General features: G+C 39.1%; 1 protein-coding gene across 1 annotated transcript in view; it reads right to left on the bottom strand.

Moving 5' to 3' along the window:
- Positions 1–15,248, bottom strand: part of AGK (acylglycerol kinase) — a 34,519-nt gene continuing 19,271 nt past the window's right edge. Inside the window, exons 8-15 of the mRNA XM_062589883.1 lie at positions 14,627–14,696; positions 13,718–13,797; positions 11,473–11,530; positions 9,636–9,783; positions 8,621–8,718; positions 6,308–6,378; positions 2,204–2,288; positions 1–469 (exon numbers count right to left, since the gene is read on the bottom strand). Of these exons, the coding sequence (XP_062445867.1) occupies positions 332–469; positions 2,204–2,288; positions 6,308–6,378; positions 8,621–8,718; positions 9,636–9,783; positions 11,473–11,530; positions 13,718–13,797; positions 14,627–14,696 (748 nt within the window). The 3' untranslated portion in view covers positions 1–331. The remainder of the gene's footprint in view (positions 470–2,203; positions 2,289–6,307; positions 6,379–8,620; positions 8,719–9,635; positions 9,784–11,472; positions 11,531–13,717; positions 13,798–14,626; positions 14,697–15,248) is intronic.

The following is a 15,248-nucleotide window of genomic DNA, read 5'->3' as shown; positions in this document are numbered from 1 at the left end:
TGTGCTTTCATTTTACTTTAATATACAGTTGTAGTAAAGTAATAGCATCTTGCATACAGCACTCTGCCTGCAGTGCTGTAAATGAACACTGAGACTTCTTGAGGGGGAAGAAAAAGATGGTATCCAGTTAACATTCATTTCTTAGAGTCTAATCTGCACTTCTAGCCCCTTTGATACTTGCCAAATCAGCCACTTCCAACAGAAGTACTTTGTGCATAAAATAACCAAATGATTCATTAGTCTGGTGGGGTTAATCAAGTTAGTGAGGTCTCATGTGCCTTGAAGAGAACCTGATAAGGCTGGTGAACAGTAGTCCCTTTGACCTGAATTCTCACTGAACTGTTGCATGGAGCATCTGCTCTCTCCTTCTGGGATCACAGAAGAAACGGAGTTTCCGGGGTAATAGCTTCACCTCCACAGGCATAGCTTCATATTCCTCATTGTCAATGCCAAAGGATCCTTCAGTGCCCTGTGTACAGATAACACTGCTGATCAGGGTTAAACATCAAACAGATTACTACAGCACTGCTGTAGTACTGATACTTGATTTTACTAATACACTACAGTTGGATATTTTGCTGAGTGTTAACCAAAATGACCCCCTCACTATGCCTTCAAGCCCATTGGTCTAAACAACATAGAGTGCACTATCCTTCACCGCACATAATATATTAACAGTCTGCTGCATAAGATGTTACCTCACTTAGTTGCTAATTGGTGATAATTAAATGCTAGAGAGTTTTAATGACCCACATTGTTTATCCTGAAAGATTCTTTGCTATTGGAACTATAATTATATCCACTTAGATCTTCTTGGTCTGCCAGTGGTGACACAAGCTACTCTGCCTAAGTGCCTGTTAAATAACTGCTATTAAATCCATGTCACAAACACCTTTTGGTATTGTTTTACTATATTGATCTGAAACATGAGATGCAAAATAATTCACAGGTCAGGAATTATTCAGCAGTAGAATTTTCTTAGGCTTTTTTTTATGCTGATGAAGTCACTAATAATTAAAACTATTCATCAAAATGGCAGGTTGACTTTATCTAAGCAAATCTAGTGCCTGCTTTGCACGCACTTGCCTCAAGGCAGGATTGTGTCATATGGCTATTCAAATTATCTCCAAATGAGCTGGAATGTCAGAACAGTATAGACTGGAAAAAGTAGCATAAGTCCCAAATGCCACAGAGCTGTGGCAGTCCACATGTACCAATATATCCTGCTTCTCTGCAAAACTAGTAAGACTCATCTGAGCTGCCCTTCCTATATTGGAGCTAGGTCAAGATACCTAAGCACAGCACTACATCGTGCCACGCACAGATGCCCTGTAGGTCTCAGCAGCAGCTGCAGTATGAAGACTTTCATACTGCAACCCTTACTTAGCTGCACCTCGCCCAGCACTCCAGAGTTTGCTTATTCTTTCAGAATCACAAAACTGCTGTGATACTGACTTGATGCAAGTATTAGGATCCTGGCTAATTATGATAGTTCATGATTTTCTCTTTGTAGACACAGACCTTTTTCACCTTCTGGCATGTTCTACTCCCTCCCCCATAAAACAGAATTTTTTCATGAAACGATAAGAGAGCCGTATATCATTTGAGATAGGAACAATCTACATGTCTGATTTAATCTTGTAAAAGTAACAGTTCTCCTCCAGTGCTCCAATAACAGCCTTTTTTTTCCAGAGAGGCAACAAAAGACTAATCAAATCTACACAGGCAGGTCAGAGTTTTGGCTTCTTTCTCAACCTCATCTATTCAAAGTCTAGAGACACTTCCCTATGGTGATCTGAGTTCCACTGCCTTGTGTCACTCTCCCTTCTCTCCATAAGGCTTCTCATATTTGATACCTTCTTCTCTACAGCTTAATCCCTTCTAGAGTAACGGCTTAAAGGAAGAATTTAGGTGTGCATATGCAATGCACCTGAGTAAGGGACCACTCCTTGCAATGACCACCACCGTCTACATAAACACGCTGTCACTGCTCACTGGCAGAATGAAGATTCCCCTGTGGTTTATCGACTGCTTAGTTAATTCCAGCATGCGTCTCCTGGCCTAGGACTGTAGTGCTATGCTTAGAAATTATGCATCTCACCAACAGTGTAATCACCTACCAAAACTGGAGTAGAGATAATGTACAGCATCAGCTGGTATCAGGAAGTAAAATGACAGATTTCCAACTCTCTCAACTTCTCACCTCTGGAAGCTGCAAGATACACTTGCTGGCTTGGATGCACTGACTCCCTTCAGGGCACATTTGTGGATCACTCATCTTTTGACTTCTGTTCAAACCAAAAGAAAGGCAAGATAAGCAGCAGATTCTGTCAGAAATAGCCATCTTTAGCATTGATGCATCATTATAGTTTAGTAAATCTAGAAGTTATGTATATAAGAAAATATTTGTCATTTTAAGTGTCAGAGTAAAACAGACATTCTTTCTTATGCAGCAGCCAGTACACATCCGTATTGACAGCCTCCAGCCAATTCGTACTCCATGTCTCCCTGAAAATCCCTGACATAGTTCTACAGCACAGTTTTGTGCTCCTCACTCAGATGCTGAGTTGTACAATTCCTGCAATAGACTGCTACCATCTCATGTGCCACAAACACACGTGATTTACCAGCAACCTAAAAAAAAAAAAAAAACAAGAAGAACCTCTGATAAAATTGGTTATATTGAACCCCTGAACAATCATCTAAATAAAAAAAATATATATATCTTCTCACATCAATGCCAGTCAACATAAAATTTCTTAATAGTTGCTTTTAAATTGTTCTTAAGAAGAAACTTCCTGAATATTATTATTTTATTGACTCTAAATAATACACTCACTTTTGTTAGTTATTCTTACTCTTCTGGTACCTGTGAGATTCTTATTTACACACTGTATTTAGAGAAGTGGTACTTTCCTACTCATGTTGATGTGGAATGGGAGGACATAGAAGGCAGTTGCCTGTCTTAGAAAACTGAGGGTTCAGGTGCAATCTGATCTTTTTCAAGGCTTAGGTTGCTGTCCAGTCACTGTCTCCGCTGTTAAAGAATAGTAGATTGTGATTCCTTTCATACTCAAGGCACGCTGCCTCGTAGTCAGCACAACTTCTCTTGTGTACACTGACCTATTTTTGTGTTCCTCCTGATCAAAAATGCACATAGCCTTTTGGCTGACCTTTGACACAAGGTGCCTTGCACCCCAAGCAGTAATCTTTCAGTTTGCTCCCTTCTCCACATGGACAGCAACACTCCATAAGCAAACAGGACAGGACAGGACTTACAGTGTTAATACAGCACAGCTCACAAACATGGCAGAAGATAATCCACAGACAGGGATCTCTAGCAGACTGATGTGAAAGGAGAGTGTATTTAAATAGTCTCGCATTGCTCGGGAAAAGATAGGTCAGAAGAACCCTATATATTAAACATCCATGTCATCAGGAATACAAGCTTCTCTTTAGACTGCAGAAAATCCCTGAGACAGAAGATGAGAAGGTGGAAACTGGATTTTGAGTTTAGAGTTTGAGTCCATCAAAGAAAAGGGCATGGGAAGATGGAAGCAATATTAACTGCAGAAGTTTGTTTTAAATTAAATATGCATATACTAAAAGATTGATGTGAATGAATGAATTATAAATCATTGACAGCATGTTATACTGTCAGTTTATACAGTTTTGTACAAACAACTAGCAAGAGTCCCTGCTTACAGTTTAACTTGATTCAGGTTTACCATACAAGGTCCTAGATATTGCACACTGATGAGCAAGTAGATTTTTTGGCCCATGAAGATAAATGAGCCTCCACATAGGTACATCTATGGGATCAAGGTGAGCTCACAGACAAGACATAAAACCAAAGATTAGTCAAAGGAGAATGCTGGAAATAGTATATAGATACAACTCCACTTAAAGTTACTGCCTTGCTAGTGACTCTGTACAAAAGGATCAGAAGTCATTTTAATTTGACTGAACTCTTTACTTAAAACACCATAGCAAATTGTAACAGAAGCAAGAACAAAGCTAACAGTAACAGTTTCAGTGGATTACTTGATCCCATTCCACTTGGTGAACTACAAAAACACGGGCAAAGAGAGAACCTCAACACCTACTGCAGATAGACACACACAGTTTTCACCTAGTTCTCATTGCCAGAAGTGGCCAATGCAAAATGATTCAGAGGAAGTCTGTAACCAAAAGAAACAGTCTTCTACACTTCAGCCGATAACCACATTCATGCCCTGGAGAGACAGCTCTCCATGCTATCATATACAGAACCTCGAGCTAACTAGCAGGATGTGGATTACTGATGCTACACTTCACCTCCCCACCTTTCCTTCCCACCAGCACTTTGTAATAGGTGCTGCAGTGAAACCATCAGTTCTTCCCCCACCTCATCTAAAACATCAGCTCTACCCTAACTGCAGTTGCTCTGGCTCACACAAATCTGATCCACAGTTAAGGGGCACTGTTACCAAGCTGGGATGACCTACTCCTTTCTTTGAAACTCAACAGCATTTGCCCTCCAGCATTCTGATGCATTCCCCCCTCTCAGTGCTGCCTGAACCCACATGCTGCCCCATGCTCGTTTCCCACAGGATGTGTGGTTCCTCCATGTGATATATCAGTTCTGATCAGCTCATGTCAGTGCCCTCCTTAGTATGAAAATCCTAATACCTGTATCAGTATGGTATTTTCCCCAGAAACCTTGGTAAACTACTAAATTCTGGTGAAGTATAAAACTATGCATTAAACAAAAAGGCTTCTCAATACACTTTTGCAAAGACAAACATTACTGATGTTGGGCAGCGTGGAACGGGCTTGATTCAAGCCTAACTGCCAAATGGTACTGAGGGTGAAGAGCCCTCTGAATATCCCGATTTTGCTTTGCAAAAGAGGGTGCATTTTTTCTATTCTTTTTTCTATCTAGACTATCAGTTGCCCCCACTCCCACACCTCCCTCATTCATTGCTCAAACAGCAGCTCAAAGATTTTGGTACTGCTTCTAATTAGCTCTAGCCAACAGTGCACATTAACACTGATCAAGGGCTTTTTCTGCATGACACTGTTCTTGCAGTCAGAAAACATGACATACTACTGGGTAAAGCAGGTCCAGTCCACATGGGAGGCACTCTATCTAGAGTATATGCATACTCAAATATCTCTCCCTTAGGTCACACCAGATCTCCTTCTTTTCTTCTACGGTCTTTAAAACAAAGATTTCAGTTCCAAAGCAACTTACAGTCCAAACGGTTGGTGCAACTTAAACGCAGTAACACCTCATCCACTGGATATGCGTAAGTCAGAAGATTCTACTCCAACTAAGGCTTGTGGGATGTGCAAATAAGGAGCCTTCTGCTGCTACTAATACTGTAGACAAGACACACATGTAGGAATTATTAGGGCAACTATAATCAGGCAGAAAAAGCATCCAGATCTTTCCATTTGCTTTCACTAGAGGGGGCCCTAAGATTAGAAAATAAAATCAGCAAATAAAAAGGTAAGATGATAGAAGAGCAGACTTGGACTTAGTAAGAAAGCCTATTGATAATAAACTGCACTGAAGATGTGACATATTTGCTACTACGACAGTACAGAGGAAAAGCAGCTCTGATTTGTGTCTAGTGACCTACTTAAAGTGCAGGAGAAACAAGCACATTACAAGATAATATTTCAAGCATGAAGAAGGCAATACATTTTTACTTTGTGTGGTGGTTATTAATACCTGTAACCTCCTTGCTTCACATACAGGCAGCACTAATGTATTTGCTGAAAGTCCCTCTTTAAACATGCATCTTCAAAAAGTACTTCAAGCTTGGGTCCCATTTCTGAGAACAGTTACTGACCTAGGGGAGCTCTTCACTTAAAATCAAAACCTGCTTCATACAGAGTTCTAAAATTCTAGGTACCACTAGTACAAACGTATCAGTTCAGCAACCCTTCTCTCAATCCACTGAGCAGCTAAAAGTGCCTGGTGGCATGGCTACTGTCTTTATGATTATCTTTAAAACACTGGGTTACAATACTGTCATCCAAGTAGCACTTATCAATAGCAGTAGGGAAAAAGATGAAAAGTATAGGAAACTCAGAAGTTATGAACATCTCCAGGCAGATTGCTCTGCCTTCTTTCCAGAAAGAGAAAGTTAACAAGAATTTTAAAAAATGTAATTTGTAATCCCCATGAATCATTGCTGATTTATATCCTTTGCAGCCCTCTGCTTCTGACTTGTACAGCACAGAAATCAGAGAAAAGCATAACAAAATCCAAGTCTTCAGAGAATCTGACATCTTTTGGCAGTCTTCCCATACTCACCCTCTATTTACAAACTGTCCTTTGCTGAAAGTATCTGCTTCAATGCAAATATTCATGAAGTCTTCAGTACGCTATGGAAAAAATTTGGAAATTAAGCAGTTAACATTTCAAAAAGCTACACCCTAGATACTGCGATATGTTCATAAAATGCCCAGTTCTTCATCCCACAAAAGGAGGTAGATGTATTTCTGGTGAGCTTTTTTTTAATCTTGACTTGAAAGATTCAAGTTATAAATTATAGCTAGTGATTTCTTACTGAAGACTATTTACTTCTTGAAATAATGATTCACACAGCTGGCTTCTTGTTACATTTCACACAATTATTAAAGTCAACAAAAGCAGATCACTTGGCTTTATCCATTCACAAAGATCAATGGGTCTTCCATGACCCCAAGCAACAGTACAATGATGCCCCATTTGGCAACCAAACACTACACTAAGAGAATTTTAAATAATATAAATTGGAAGTCAAAGTGTTCTCAATATTATCTTTTTAAATTCCTTATTTAGCTATGTTTCTACTTCTTACATGCCCTTAAACCAACCAAACAGTAAAGCTTTTGCCAGGAAAGCAAGTGTTGCTGTTTTTTTTTAAAAAAAAAAAAAAAAAAAATCTGTCCTAGCACAGGTGCAATCAAAATAACAAAAGTTAAAAAAAAGAAAGAAAGAAAAAAAGGAAGAAAGAAAGAAAAGTATCTATTAGTATAACATCTTATTTATTTGCCATATCTACAATAGCAGGTTTGGCACCACGCAAGATGCAGCTCTATAGCTTTATCATGTCCTCTTCAGTAGCACAGGCATCTGAATATGAAGTGACAGAAAGACAGGAGTGGCTGACAACACTCAGCAGTCACGACCCGGTATGGGTTCCAGAGAGCCATTGCTCAGCTTTGATGGCTGCAGGGACAATGGTTTCAAGAATAGGAGTAAGGGGCAGATATAAGAGAATCCGTATCAGTAGATAAAAGATGTAGTATCAAGATACTTGCAGTTCAGGAAACAGAGAAATGCAGCTGTCCTAACATAAACTGGTTCCTTTCTTCAGGCTACAGAAGGGACCTGAGAGAGAACCTTACATCGCTTTCTTCTTAAATACCAGTATTAAATACCAGTTTTTCAATTTATGGTGGGTCTACTTGTCTATTTTTACTTTACATCACTGACTCTAATATAGTTCAGTGACTAACATTGTTTCTATTTAAAGGCCCCTCAAAAACTCAGAAACTATTTTTTTTTAAGACTCTGGTAGTCTCAGTCTACCTTCCATCATTACTTGCACAGTAGCAGTTCAAATCATAAACCAAGCAGAAACTAAAAATTAATGTGGTATATTGCAAGCAGGACACAGGTGGTAATTTTAAACTAGATTTGCCTGGGTTTTTTTTTGTCTTATCCTGCAGACACAATATAACACAAATTTATAGATTCTTTAAGAGAAATTCTGAACAAGAAACTTGTTAAAGCCAGTTCAACACCTCCTGTCAATCTGGCTGCAGTGGCAGTGGTTTTCTGCAGCAATGAAAAAAAGACATCTACAGCAGTTCATCAGGTACCACTGTACTAGCACTTTCTTCTAGAACTAAAGATGAAGATCCATCCAAAAAACTTTTAGAGAAGTGAAACTGCACCGAAGTGCAGACATAAGCTAGAGACAAGTTGCGAAGCACTGAATGAACAGCATGAGTCTGTCAAGGTTATCACATAAACAGTTTTCTTGCTCCCTTGTTCTGCTCTTCCACAGCCACCTGCATTGCCCATCCCCTACCTCACTATTCCTTCTCTAGCACCAGTTCTTTTTAACTCTTACCCTGCAAGCCAGGACAGAGAGAGAAAAAGCCATGATTACAGGCAGATATTCAGGCTCATTTCAGCACAAGCTGATAAAACAGAATTACATATGTATCTGATTTACACTCTCCCATGAGTCAAGAAGGGAAGGAATGCCTATTTTGATACCTTTTTTCCTCCTGGGCAATCCTAAAGTTCCTGTTTGATTAGTGAAAACTTCTTGTTATACATATTCTTCCTGCTGTCACTGCAACCCAGTTTCACATGGTTCTCCAGGGCTTTCACATTGCCTCCAAAATTTGCCTATTCCTGGATTCAGTTATGGGCCCAACCCAGTTTCACATGGTTCTCCAGGGCTTTCACACTGCCTCCAAAATTTGCCTATTCCTGGATTCAGTCATGGGCCCTGACATGCATCAGGTAATAAATGTTTTCTATATAGACACAAGAACAGGATTTTAGTAAGAAAGGAAAACTGTGTGGCCAGGGAGCACTTGAAATCCATTTGTACTTTGCTCTTACTGTCAAATCGAGTTGTCTGTTCTGAGTTGCGATGGAAAGCTCAATGGTAGATATCTTTAATTCTTCCCAGTTGTCCTGGGTTACCTCCTGGTGGATTTCTGTGAATACCGGTAAGGAGAATTTAGTTACACAGACCAACATTTCACTGCCATGAAACATGAAACATCAATACCAGACACCAAAAATCACTTTAACCCATTGTTAGCACTAGCTTTGGTTATTTCAAACTTAATATAATAAATAAATAAATAAAAAGGGAAAAGGAGGTTGGGAGCATTGGAACAAGCAAAAACAAAACAAAAAAACCCTCAGCATTCATACAGTAGCAGGAAAGATGATCAAGTATATTACATGGCAGTCCTGTGACTCCTTGTGCCCATGAATTAATAAGTCTTCTGGGTAGTACTACAGAAACATTTGAGAAACACAAGAAGTGCTGCTATCCAAAAAAAAAAAAAGTTAGGAAATCTGATATTTAGGGTGCTGCAAAAACATGTATTTTCTACAGGAGAAAGACCCAGGGTTCAGTTCTCATATACAGGTTGCTTAGTCTATGCTCCTGTCTAATTCATCCCTGCTAACTAAGAAGTGGAAAAGACTAGTTTTGTTGGCATCATTACAGATCACAGAAAATACACACTCTTCCTTCTTCACTCTGCTGCATGCATGCACTGCCTTGCTAACAACCCAACTCAAGAGTGGCTCACAGGGCATGTAGAAGGAAATTCAGTCCTAGGGTTTCCAAGAAGGTACTAAGAGAAATTTAAGACTTCTGCATGGCCCAAGTTCTGTTGTTGCTCTGTTTCAGCAAAACCCCAAACACTGGATAACAAGGGATGTTCCTTTCTAGCATGCTAAGACAACATCCGTCATGTAGAAGATTTAAAGGAACCAGCTCATAAGTGCCCAGTACTACCTACAGAGACTTTTACGTCAATGTCAAGCAACCGCAACCCCAGCAAACATATAGGGTAACGCTCATCTCCAGGTTTATGCCAAAATACACACTCCCTACCTTTTGGAGGAGATGACCAGTACAACGCAAGTCTTCTGTAAAGTCTCACATGAAAAGGAGGTCTGGATTGTTTTTCCTCTGGCTGTTCTGGAGGTCTCTCAGTTGGACCCAGATACATGAGAGCAGCTTGATGTTTCTGAGGCCATTCCTGGGATTTACACAGAAAAGAAAGGTCTTTTGTTGAGCACCGACCAGTTCATTCTATTTATTCAGACTGATAGACTAAGATTTATTGTCCTCAAGCACTCCCACCTCAGCCTGCTTTACAGCATCCATTTCTCCAGATTCACACGTGCAAGATGACATTTTCACAGCTGGAAAAAGATTATCGACAGTTCCCAAGTCTACTAATCTACTCCTTTCCCACACAGAAGTGAGGTACTTTTCCCTCTCTAAGCAGAGAGGAAAGGGATGCTTTCTCTGCTGATGATGTGTGGGAGGGTAACACATTCACTTTTGACTAGAGGGAAGGACCAAAACTGGCAAGGTTAACACTAACCTTTCAAAGCATATTTGGTTTCTGTATGGCAAAAAGGGAACCTTAAAGTGCAACTGCACAGCAGCATCTAGTGCAAACAGGCAAAGACCACAGCACAACACTGGAGCCAAGGCAAACCTCTGTTTTTCAACAACTTAAACAATCAAGACCTGACCTTATAGTCAGGTGCTTATACACAGCAATACAAAAAAACACCCAAAGGCTCTTAAGACAAGTCAGGTGAGCTTTATAAGGCATCTGAGAAACAAACAAAGAAAAATATAATATGTTATTCTCAGTGATATTTCAGATTCCAGTGCCAGAAATCGATGGACTGCAGCAGAACATTAACTCCTCAAATACTTCCAGATGATTACATTGTGGACCAAGTTTACTTCCTCTCTGTTTTTAAACTAATTTCTGAAGCATTCAGAACACAGGACTTATAGATGGAATAATATGAGTGTTTTTTTTAAATTCATACACTAAAATAATCAAGCCAAGAGCCCACACATGCTCAATACAGTTATTTACGCAGAAAATAAAATAGACTTAAAATAGAAGTCTTAAAGCCATAAAGTTACAAGTTGTTTCAGATCACATAGCACAGGTTATTTAGCTAACTCCTCCTACACTTCTGAGAGCAAAAAAGACTCCGCTATCATACTATAAGCAGGACAAAGAAAAATTATTATCAGTAGTTCAGCGCACGAACAAATAGTCTTAATGACTAAAGGGAAAAGCAGCAATGTTGCAATACTTTATATTTTAGAAGACAGAATAGTACTCGTAACAGTGCTCATATAAATGTTGGGGTAAACCCTTCCCCCTTAACACTGTACTCAATTATGGATCACCTCATTTCAAAAGCAGCAAAGATTCAGTGTACAGCAGCAAAGACAAGGTAGGTAGAGATTATACTTAATAGGCTCAAGCCATTATTAAATGGAATTAACAAAATGATAACATAAGAGGAAAACATAAGGCAATGAATAGCATAATTAGGATAGACCAGGCAGAAACTTTTCTATCTTAAAGTAGAAAAAGTGGACACTTCTCTCTAACCTTAAGAAGGTTAAACAGATCTTTTCAATATACAACGAATAACCCACCACTGAAACCCACTGGCATGCCCTGAGACTAAGCACTCAATAAAAGCAAAGTGAGGAAAGGGGCCAGAGAAAGGTAAAGAACAGGTTTCTACTTAGAATACCAGCACAGAATCATCACTTCCCATTTTATTTTACTAGAACTATTCACAAAAATTTGCACATAACACACAAAGCATAGTCAGCCTTCTGACTTCCTAGGTACACAGGTATTAAAAACCACACTTTTTCCAATTATTTTTTTTTTTACCTTTAACGTACTTAAAAAGTGAGCTGCTTTGGTTTTCAGAGGCCCTAGGTACCAGTACCTGAAAAAAAGGACACACACAAAACTCCTTAGATATCTGGAGGTTCATACTGGTATAGGGAGAAATCATACATGAAGTCAGAGCACATAGACTTATTTACCACTGAAGTTTGTTTTCTCTTACATTCTTAAACTCTGTGGTATTACAAGATAAGTTTCTACACATCACCAGAGGCTTAGCAGTGATGTTCCTTTCCCAAGTTATACAGATCACAGAAACACATTATACAATCTTCACTACAGGCAACCTGACATCTCAACAGCAGAATTTTACTTAGTTATGTGACACAACTAGGAATGATTTAAGGATCTGTGGTCTAACAGCACAACTTTGCAGTATGTGCTAAAGAATGAAGTTGGATAAAACAAATAAAAGTCAACAGCATCAGAGACAAAAGAACAGAGCCAGTAAACATTCATTTGCCCCAAAGGAGTCTCAGATTAAAAAGAAACAAAAAACAAAAAATAATGTTTTTGTTTTGTTTAATTTCCTCAGTCATAAAGCACTGCACAGAATTTAAGCATGTGACTATATTTAGGTGGTCTTGGCATTTACTTTGGTCAGTCTTCCACTGAAGAAAGTCAACACAGCACATGAAATGTCACCAGTTCAATGATGCCAGAGATACAAGTATATTAGCCTTTACCTACAAAGGCATGCAATTGTCACACTGCTCCACAAAGCCATTGTCTATAAAACATCAAACCCTCGAAAACATGGAACGCAGCATCATGCCTCCACTAGGCTAGAGCTTAGCACAAGGATAGCCAGATATATTTCTGGAACCACAGCTTGCAGCTCAGCTTCCATCGCAGTAGGCACCTTCTTTTCAATAAAAGATCAGCTATACTGGAATACACCAAGCATCCATTTAGCCCAAGACAGAGTTTCTGACAGGGACCAAAAGTGGATGTTTCAGGAGAAGTACAAGAACAGGGCAAGCACATGTGATCCTTCTCCCAAGTGCACTCTCATCCCCCATCCATCTCTGGTTGCAGCCAGCTTGGAAAGCGCTTCATTTTCTATGTATTCGATAACATTGAAGGGAACAGAACGAGGTTTGAACATGTCTATACCACTCCAAGTCAACAAAATACTGCCATGCCTCCAGCACTGGGTCCAAAAGATGGGAAGGCTGACAGTCAGCAAAAATATGGCATGGGCAGGAAGTCTAGTGAGAGCACAGGGAGGACAGAGGAGGCACTCCCCTGATCTTCGGGCTGTAATTCACAGGAGAGCCTGCAGCACAGCTAAGTCTGCAGTCAGCTACTGAATATGCCCCATGCTTCCCGGGGACAACTACCCTGGCCATATATTATGCATCTCCCATTCCACATCACCTCTTATCAAACCTTTTCAAATGTCTGCCGGTCAGACCTGAGAGATCTGAGAGATCAGCTATCTCTTGCTTCCTGAAGGAGATAATTCATTCAAAAAAAACACAAACAAACAAAAACAAAACAAAACAAAAAACCACCACACACACTGTATTTCCTGCTAGCTGTTGTTTAAGTATAGAAAAAGCAGCAGCAGCAGCACATGCTGCGATTCCCCCTTAACAGTCCGAGAAGTGAACTGCTTTAGCCGAGCTGTTCCTTCATCAGAAAATGTTAGGTACTTTGATATACAGACAGTGGCATATTAAATGTTCATTTGGAAAAAAAACCCTCAAAAATTATTAGTTTAGCATTCAGAAAACAGTTATCAGACAGTACAGTCCATGACATATCTGGCAGGAACTGAAGGAGATTTCCATCCCATCTTATGTTCCTTGTTGGAATCGAGCTAGAGAGCTGGTATGCATCTTTTAATTGGTAACTGAGGAAAAACAACAGCCAATTATTTTATTTGACTTTACTCAAGGGAGAGCTGTTCCCCACAATTCGATCTGAAAAAAAGCTCCAGAAGTAGGCACCACAAGGCAAACAAAAAGTGAATATTTTGAGGAAAGAGAAGGGTAGAACAGGTTAGCACCAAATAAACAGTGATTTTGAATAACAAAAATGCTGAAATGCTTTATAGTCTTATGTGTGTAATGCTAGGCCTAACAAGAACGGGTATCTCTGCCTGTCAAATGCTAACAATAAATAAATAATAAAAAAAATCATTGCTAAAGCAAATATTTGTTTTTAAACAACAGATATTTTAAAAAAAAGGTATTGCTTTAAAAAAACAGTATCTCCATACTTGCTAACTTTAACTTGTGCATCTCTGTAAGATCCCCATCTTAACCCAGTCATTGCAAACACAGGCTGTTCCTTTTCTCCCTGTAAAATAAATAGTTAAATAAATAAAACAGTGCAAAATTGCAGTCTCTTATTTTCTTTTTTCCAATTTGAAAATATAATTTCTGTATGAAAATTGATCTCTGATTAACACCAAGAGTGAAATTTCACAGTAAAGATAACATACAGCAATATATGTTAAGCAGAATTTAAGTTGTATACATCCCATCTACCCCAAGAGAGGAATATAATAGGTGAAGTCTTTAGAGGTTGATTTAGTTTGACTGCACACCCTGCAGGAGACGTTTCATTTTATGGATACTGTCAGCCCAAAGCAAGGAGTTCTGCACAGCAGCACTAAGTCCTTGCTGTAGAAACGTATGTTCTGCAACATAACAGGAAAAATAGATATTCAAAAAGCATATTGGGCATAGTCAAAGGTTTTCCCATCTTACATTTTTCAGTTTGAAAAAGAAAGCTATTACTTCACAATATATGAGATGTATTAAATCAGCTCAGACAGCTATTGTTATCTCTCACCATTTCCAGAAAAAAATATCAGTATCATTGCATTCATCGAAAAGATCTTTTCAGACTCATAACAAAGTATTCAGGCATTCAAGTATTTTCTCCAGTTTAGACCTTCTGATGTCACAGCATTCAGCTGATGAGATGACTGCCACTAGAACTGATGATGCCATCAGCCAAGATCCATGACAGCATTAAATGGAACAAAAACATTCTATGTAACCACTTGCTTTCCTGGATCCCTCAAAACAATGAAGAAACCAGAGCAATATGAGAAAATGAAAGTTTTAGCAATGCTGGGTTTAGTTTGAATGCTGGGTGCCAAATAAGCAGATGCTGTTACCTTGATCTGCAAGACATCAAGTGGAACTGTCTCTCCCTTCAAAATGGCCAATGTAGCATTAATAATATGTCTAGAATATAAATAGAAAAAAGAGTAAGCTTTAAAACTGCAGGGTTTTTTATTTTTAACCAGCCCTTACTGTTCAGTCGGATTTAAAAAAAAAAAAAAAAAAAAAACCACATCTTGCCAGGCCAGAGAAGGAACTCTTCTGAAGTGCTGCACTTCCTTAAAACTGGAAAGCAAACTGGGCAGCTATGATGCATGACAACGCCTGTGTCCTACAAAGCAGGAAATCATCTGAAGAACCAAATGATGTTTACAACCAGACACAGATGCTTGTTTTCTTATATATTTCTCCTTCTTCAACTGCCCTGGCAGATCATGCACCAACTCCGTTACTTGCCATTTTTAATTCTTAACTATTAAAGACCCCTATCATGGATTTGTTTCATTGATGGCAGATATAACAAGCTGGGAGGGAAAGAGGCAGGCATGAGACAGTCTCAATTCATATGCGAGGAACATGAACTGTCTCAATATGTTAATTTTTTTGGAAGTTTTTTTTACCAATATATATCTATCTATTATCACTGCCCATCTTGTTTTGGCATCAGTGAAGCTG

This window comes from Rhea pennata, chromosome 1 (genome assembly GCF_028389875.1).
Source record: "Rhea pennata isolate bPtePen1 chromosome 1, bPtePen1.pri, whole genome shotgun sequence".
NCBI lineage: Eukaryota > Metazoa > Chordata > Aves > Rheiformes > Rheidae > Rhea > Rhea pennata.
This window is presented reverse-complemented; position numbering and strand designations above follow the sequence as displayed.